Source organism: Uloborus diversus, chromosome 3 (genome assembly GCF_026930045.1).
Source record: "Uloborus diversus isolate 005 chromosome 3, Udiv.v.3.1, whole genome shotgun sequence".
Classification (NCBI taxonomy): Eukaryota; Metazoa; Arthropoda; class Arachnida; order Araneae; family Uloboridae; genus Uloborus; species Uloborus diversus.
The window spans coordinates 103,132,759-103,140,989 of record NC_072733.1 but is presented as its reverse complement, the minus strand read 5'-3'; the positions used below and the strand labels follow the sequence as shown (position 1 = coordinate 103,140,989).

The following is an 8,231-nucleotide window of genomic DNA, read 5'->3' as shown; positions in this document are numbered from 1 at the left end:
TCCTCCACGAAAGTGATCATTTATTTTTAATTTAATCAATCGACAATTCACCCCTGGGGGGGGCACCACGTTGTAAAACTGCGCACCGCGTAGCAACCCCCTCCATAGGTGTGGGGGGGGGATTGCTACGAGTTTTTTTTAATGAAAAAACGTTCAAACTTTGGGGGGGTTTTTTTGCAACTTAAACAGTCATGCGTAAGTTCGAATAATACTCGACTTGAACCAAATAAAGAGGAACAAAAAAATTTTTTTTTGACAAATTGACCCATAGTTACTGGGGGGGGGAATTTTTTTTGGCAATCAAAATAATGAAACTAATACCCTGTAAAATTCCCCCCCACGAAAGTGATCATTTTTTTTTAAGTTTAATAATCGATACTTTACCCCTGGGGGGCACCACGTTCGCCCCAACATAGCTGGGGGGGAAATTAGCTACGGGTTTTTTCTTATTAATTTAATGCTATTATATAGTTTTTAGCCATTTAACTCATCACTTTGATATTTTTCATTTTTTTGACCTTTCATCCCCCCACGCAGCCGTGTGACCCAAAATTAGTGGGGGGGATTCGAGCCAAAGTTTTAAATTGCATTTTTTTATTATTTTAACCGGCCACAAGCCATAAAAGAGATAAATCGTGTTTTGGGGGGGTCAGCTCTTGGTCTATAATGCAACGAAGCTTTTACATGAAGGCCCAGCGAAATATGTTGATTTTACGTCTTTATATCCATGGGTACGTATGTTTTTTACTAATGTATTTGTGCAATAGTGTTATTTTTTAAAATACAAATATTGACGATTGACATGTATTCTAGGTGAATAAATACTGTATTTATCCTGTTGGGCATCCAGATGTTGTTACGAGCAATTTCAAGGACGTTAAAGGAATATTTTGGACTTATTCAATGCCGCGTAATTCCACCTCGAGGATTATACTTACCAGTTCTGCCCTATCGGTGCCAGAAAAAGTTAATGTTTCCGCTGTGCAGAACGTGTGCAGATGAAACGAACCAGAGTCTCTGTACTCACACGGAAGAGGAAAGAGTTCTGACAGGTACTTGGGTCACTGAAGAACTCAAAATGGCTGTCAAGAAAGGGTATCAAGTGGCAGATGTAAGTTTTTTTCTTTTTGTTTTGTATTCCTCGTGACATTTTTTAAAAGAAAGTGCTATTTTTTTTCTTATAGATCTATGAAGTTTATGATTTTAAGGAGAAGTCAGATTCCCTCTTTAGGTCGTATATCGATCTATTTCTGAAAATAAAACAAGAAAGTAGCGGTTGGCCCACGGAATGTGTCACCGATGCTGAGAAAGCTAGTTATATTGCGCAATATAAAGCCAGAGAAGGAATTCAATTGAATCCGGAAAACATTCAAAGAAACTCAGGAAGGAGGCAGGTTGCCAAATTAGCTCTCAATAGCTTCTGGGGACGGTACGTTAGTAGATCCATATTTCCTCTAGTTTTGTTCAGTTTAATTAATTTTTATTTGTTGTTTGGTTTTTGCTAAACGATTTTTTTTTCCAGATGGGGTATGAATAGAAACAAAGCTCAACTCACCTATGTCACCTCATTTGCTGAGTTTAATAGCATGCTGGCTGATCCGATAAAAAATGTAAGTATAACTTAAAAAAAAAAAAAAAAAAAAAAAAAAAAAAAAAAAAAAAAAAACCTCACGTGTTTGTTTTAATATGTGCAACTAACCTTTGATGTTTTATAGGTCAATGATGTATTTTTCCCTACGGAAGAGATATCAGCTGTGAATTGGGTGGTAAATGAAAATTTTGTGACGCAAGATACTGCCACAAATATATTCATAGCTGCCTTCACAACTGCTTGGGCACGGCTGAAGCTTTACCACGAAATGAATAAATTGGGCAGATCGGTGCTTTACCATGACACCGATTCAATTATTTATGCGACCGATGGTTCAAATGATCCGCCTTTAGGGAATTTCACAGATGAATTGGAAGGGGATACCATTACAACTTTTGTCTCTGGTATGATAAAGTTTCTTTATTTTATTATTGTTATTTTAAAAAAAAATGGAATGCATTTTTTCTTAATCAAATGTTTTATTGACCCTTTCAGGTGGGCCAAAAAATTATGCCTACGAAACAGCTGGGGGAAAGACGTGCTGCAAAGTGAGAGGGTTTTCCTTAAACTTTAAAAACAGCAAATCGTTGAATTTCGACTCTATAAAAAAATTGGTATGCAGCTTTGACGATGATGATAGTATTACAACTACCAACCCAGCAAAAATTACGAGGGATCCTAAGCGGCGAAAAGTTATGAACAAAGAAGAAACCAAGGTCTACCGGATGGTTTACGACAAGCGAGTGGTAAATCCAACCGACTTTTCGACATTTCCTTACGGGTATTAACAGCTATGTATGTAAAACATTAAAAAACAGAGAAAAAACGGCCCTTTTCAGGGCCACCCCAAATTAACATGAATTGGAATGCTTATATTGCAAAAAGTCTTTTACAAGACTACACATGAAAAAAGGTTCTTTTCAGAACCACGAAAAAACAATGGCCCTTTTCAGGGCCACACAGAAAAAAAGACCCATTCTGGGCAAACTTTTCTTTTTTTCAGGACAACTGGATTCCTATATACGGTGGTATAATTTTCTCTTTTATTAAAGGTATATAAAGCTTCGTATACGGGTGAGACAATCATTCAAAATGGAGTTCCCGTACTTGAAACATCCTTCCACTTGTATGATTTCAGGTCTCACTGGCTCTGGCAAAACCGTTTTCGTAAAGCGTCTAATCGAAGAAAACATGTTTAGGCCTCAGCCTCAAAAGATTATTTACTACTATGGAGTCTATCAGCTCTTGTTTAATAAAATGAAAAATATTGAATTTGTCGAAGGGTTACCCTCTCATTTAAATACTGTACGAGACGTTATTATTGTGATTGATGATTTAATGTCTGAACTAGGAAACGATTCGCGATTGACCAAACTTTTTACGAAAGGAAGTCACCACAGAAATATTAGTTGCATATTCATTGTTCAAAATATTTTTTATAAAAGTACGGAAATGCGAACAATCAACTTAAACTCGCATTATTTAGTGCTGTACAAAAAGCCTAGAGATAAAAGTCAAATTACTCATCTTGCTCGCCAAATGTTTCCAGGTAAAGTTAAGGCTTTTCTAGAAATATTCAACGATGCCACAAGTCCCGCGTACGGATACCTTTTTCTAGACTTTAGACCCGAAACTCATGACCGTTTACGCATGCGCACAGGAATTTTCCACGGAGATATAAATTACGCGTACGAGCCTCGTTAGTCATTTATGGTGTAGAATCAGGAAGAGGAAACATGTCTGCTGTTGTAGTTGATTTTGAGGGCTTTCAATTAACCCCACATAGCTATGTTATTAAGGAGCTTGCATTTTACTCTGTGAATCACAATTACCATGGCCGTTGGTCCTTCTTACCTCCTCGACCTTGGGAAGAATTATCATACAGAAAACAGAAAAGTTATTCTTGGATAATCCGAAATTTACATGGATTGTCTTGGGAAAGCGGCGAGTTACCTTACAAAGCTCTACGACACATTTTGACTATGTTGTTCGTTTCTTTTACTGACATATACGTTAAAGGTTTGGAGAAAAGTAAATTTTTTGAAAAGTTATCTGGAAAAAAAGTATTGGATTTAAACGATGTTGGTTGCCCTAAATTTCATGAATTAGAAAGCAGGTTTGTTTCTTGTCCTGTGCATCTCCCTTGTTTTAAGCACTGCGCTTTGGCAAAAGCGGCAGCATACGCCAGTTTTCTATAAATAAACAGTACACATCACCAAATACGTCATTTGAAAGCAGAATGTCATCTTTTGCGCAACAAAATTTCGAGCAGCTCCGGCTCTTAAGAAAAAGCAAACTTCGTACTTCGCTGTTGAGAAAAGCTCCCAATAGTGTTATAAAAGCGTTGTGTGAATGCTGTAAGAACTTATTATGCGGCAACATCCCATTCAGTAAACAACGTTCAAAAAAACTGAGACCATATAAAACGACTCTGCGAGTGTTAGCGCAACAGAAAGTTCCCTTGCTCAAGAAACGACGCATCCTCGTGCAAAAAGGAGACGGTTTCCTAAGTATTTTAATACCTGCAGCACTATCTGTTTTAACGTCTCTCATTCATGGATAATGCAAAGAAATATGTGTTGTTACCCGAGGACCAAACGCAACACTTTGCTTCGGAACATTTATCTACACTGGACAAAGGTACGAATGCCATTTTACTTCGCCGCGACCTGGGTGATGAAGAAAAACGCGTGTTGTACTTTAAATTTTGCAAAAATTCGTAAAATTTCCTTCTACAAAACCACTGGAATCCGAAATGGTCGAAGAAAGAGGTCCTCCTGATATTCTGAAAGATATTTTGGAAGCAGCACCAGAGAAAGGGAAAAAGCAAGCGCTGAAGATTTTAGAGTTTCTCAAGAACAACCAATCAACTGTTTCGTGGAATGATAAAAACGAGCTTCTAGTTCGCGGGGAAACCATACCGAACTCAAATATTACGGATTTGGTCACTTTTTTACTGCGTTCTAGAAAAGGGACACCAGTTGGACATGAAACATTTTTGAATGTATTAGAAGATGTAAATTTTCCTTCCGAGTTTATTCAGAACAAGTATTTGAAGAAAAATGTTACGAAGCCTGTTGTTAAAAGACGGAGGACGCTGTATGCAAAACCAACTGTAACCAAGCCCATTGTTGATCGACAGAAGAATATGTATGCAAAGCCATATGCCTGGAAAAAATATTTGTAATTTCTTATATTGTGTTTTAATAAATGTCAGTTAAAAATAAAAACTTAGTATTTTTATTGTGTGATTTGAAACCCTTTTCACTGTTTTTTTAAATTAGAAAACAGAGAATTACCATTAGATGAAAAAAAAGTCACAAAAAAATAATAATTTACTTTTAGTCAAATGCAAAGAATTAAAGAAAAGTTTAATGACAAAAAAAATCTGCTAGTAAAAAAAAAAAAAATCAGTTGGGAAAAAAATATAGAAAAAAAATAAAAATTATAAATTAAAAAAAAAATTGTAAAAATAATAAAAAATGTAGTACATATACATTATTACTAAAAAAAAAAGTTATTGCTTTGTAGAAAAAAAAATTGTTTGATGACAGAAAAGGATCAACACAGTAAAACAAAACTCTGAATTAAAAAAAAATGAAAAGAACATTTATTATTTTTTTAAAAATCATATTTACACCAAATTTCTTTTTAACATATTGATACAATTGAAAATCACTGATTTTCTGAAATAAATTTTTCACAATGATATCCATACATAAACCTTGACATATCTTGGTTAGATAGTAAATACAATATTGTCCACATACATTTGAAGTCAAACTTTGAAGAGGTACTTGATTCCATTTTACATGTTCATATTTCTACACAAATCTTGTAATATGATGACCATAGGCTTGAGGAGACAAACCATAGGAGTCAAAAAATTCTACAGTTTGAGGGTTCTCTATAAACAGGGCAGCCCAGTGAGTTCCTGGCTCAGTATGCTTATCAGTATTAACAACTATTGCAGTAGGAAATAATGTAATGCAAGGAATCTTATCACAAGGAAATACTCCGACAAAGTATCTCGACGCATAGCGATGACGAAGCAATACTCTGCGAATATCTAAATAATTCATGAGTTACTAAAATCGTACAAGATATATCTAGCTTTGTTGATTTTAATCAAATTTTCAAATTCGGCATACACTAATAAGGAAATGGTTTGAGGTAGAGGCACTTTAAATTTAAGTTCCAGTCTTAAATTACTGTGTCGAACGAGATTTATATGAGCTCCATCACAGAGGTCAGGGGACAGATCAAAATGAAATAAGCAGTAGCCGTCGGGAAATTCTTCTCTTGACAAATAAAGTCCTCGATCTTCTGAAGTGCAAAATGAATTGTTAAATGCACGAATATAGTTTTTATTGGTAAAATCAGGCTGCAATGGATTATGAGGCATCGGTTGTCCGTCGATGTAAACTCCAATGAAATTAATATGATAATGTTTGAATTCAAATGGTGTCTTTTTATAGCTTCCATTAAAAGCATCGTTGTCAACACAGGCTACAACCAAGCGCTTTGGCATTTGTCCAGTAAAGATGTTGTCTTGTACAAAACTCATGTTTCCTCTAGGAATGGAGTATACTTCACAGAGTATTCTGTTAATAGGATACTTGGCTGTTGTCTTCTCTAAGCTTTTAGCGTGCCCCAACACTACACCAGGGCTGACTCGAACTTTGCGTACAAACATCGATGCCTGCTCCAGGACTACTTTAAAGTTACCATCTCCCAACAAGCAAAACTCTGGCTTGCTTCGAATAAGCTTAATTTTCATATCTACCATATTAAGCATGAGTCGATCTTGATGAAATATGTCAACATGTAGGCGTCCTATCATATCCACTGTAGAACTGAGTCGAAACATATTTGCTCTTTTAATAAATCCTTCGTTAAGGGTCTTATTGCCGTCAGTCACAGTCAAATCATAGTTATTCATTTGACCTGCAGTGTCCTTAAAAAAACAATTCAGAAGACAGCTGTGACGTTTTTGCTTCATATCCATGGTTTAATAATTTTTCAATAATTGCTCTGTATGGATAAGTGTTATTGCTCGAAGAGATTAATCTTTCATTCAAGCTAACATCTACCTGGGAAAACAAGGCATGTAAAAATAAATTGACGGGACCCACATTTTCTTTAGTTAATAGAGTTCCATTTCCGTTCACAATTTTAACTTTAACAAATAAGAGATTCTGTGACAAGTCTAAATAATCGTCACCGGTCCCAGAAATGTTAAATTCTATTGGGCTACCGTCAGACACATTTGCAACAGGGTGAAATTCTATCCACTGACCTCTTTCGATAACTGTTTGCGTGGGTGGTAAAGTAAATAAATTAAGTTCAGATTTAGCACATTCAGGAGAATCTTTTAACAAATAAGCCATTCTGACTAGGAGTCAAAAATATCACGTCCTTTAGCTTTCCTGACTTTGGCTCGAATGACTGGTTTATAAGTTTTGCGCTTCCTTTTAAACCTTCCATGGCCAATCATCTCATTCGCCTTTTTAAGAGCTTTCTTAGCTAACAATTTTCCAACTTCTTTGCCTCTTGTTTTAGCTGAGTTTTCTAATTTCTCACCAGCTAATACATCATTAGCAATCATGGCTCCAGTTCGTAAAGCCTCTTTTCCGATTGTTTTAACTCCACTTCTCAGGAAAGGCAGTGCAGTGCGGAAAAGTTTTGCGAAGAAACCACCAAAGCCGTGTCCCTTTTGCAGAGACTGTCCTTGATAAAAGGGCATACCGTTTCCGGTTTGTCTGACATAATAGTCTTCAAATTTTTTCGGACAGCAAGTGTAAGGGACAAGCATGGTTCACGCTTTGTACACAAATGACGATGCACGTCAATGTCATGCAGTATTTATACAATTTGTCTCATGCGAAAATGCAGCACGATGTATGCCATGACTCGTTCAAAAGGAACGAATTCGCCAGAGTGTAGACGCAAATCTATTTCAATTGTTTGAAAATGTTGTCGTATGACAGGTAAGTAGTGAGGTCTCGTATAATGAACATTAACCATTTCACCATCTCTTCCTTCTACTTTGATAATTTTTAACAGAGGAGCTTTGACATCACCCACGATTTGTGGCTCTACGAGATCGCAATACACATACATGACGGGAAAGGAAGCTGCTGGATCGGCTATAAAAGGACTCTGTATTGTTCCATTATATTCTCCGGCATGAAAACCTAAAAGTTCTGCTATGCCTGTGTGAAGAATGACTTTACCACCTTCTTTTGTTTAGATTGTCACCCGTTTTGTTACAGGATGATAGTGAAATTCTAATTTATTTTTGAATGTTGTTAAAATCATAGCTTTCAAGAGATCTGGGACTGTTTCATAACAACCAGGAGGTATTCGCCGCCCTTGTACCACTCCATCGCCTAAATCAAATCCAAACAAATTATTGTCCGACCTGATGTTATACCAAGAATGAGGATATATAACATCTGTTAAACCTACTTCCCATTCATGATGGCTCAAATGAATACTTGAGGGAAGCTGTGTAATAAAATGAGAAGTTTTATTCTCAGGGAAGAAGCGACTAGAGCTGTCACTGATAAGCGTCACATAGACTGACATGTTTGCGACTGAATGAAAGAGGTAAGTACAGCACCGTTTTATGTCCCTT

The 8,231-nt window shown here is 36.3% G+C and overlaps 1 protein-coding gene across 1 annotated transcript; it reads left to right on the top strand.

Annotated features, from left to right (window-relative positions):
• The first annotated feature begins 1,529 nt into the window (after positions 1–1,529).
• LOC129218163 (uncharacterized) lies at positions 1,530–2,379 on the top strand. The gene is made up of 3 exons (XM_054852377.1): positions 1,530–1,610; positions 1,716–1,995; positions 2,087–2,379. Exons 1-3 carry the CDS (start codon positions 1,530–1,532, stop codon positions 2,377–2,379), a joined length of 654 nt encoding a protein of 217 aa, XP_054708352.1.
• The last annotated feature ends 5,852 nt before the right edge of the window (positions 2,380–8,231 follow it).

Coding starts and splice junctions, on each gene's coding strand:
- LOC129218163 (XM_054852377.1), top strand. CDS start 1,530: ATGAATAGAAACAAAGCTCAACTCACCTATGTCACCTCATTTGCTGAG. Junction 1,611..1,715: donor TGGCTGATCCGATAAAAAAT/GTAAGTATAACT, acceptor GATGTTTTATAG/GTCAATGATGTATTTTTCCC. Junction 1,996..2,086: donor CATTACAACTTTTGTCTCTG/GTATGATAAAGT, acceptor TGACCCTTTCAG/GTGGGCCAAAAAATTATGCC.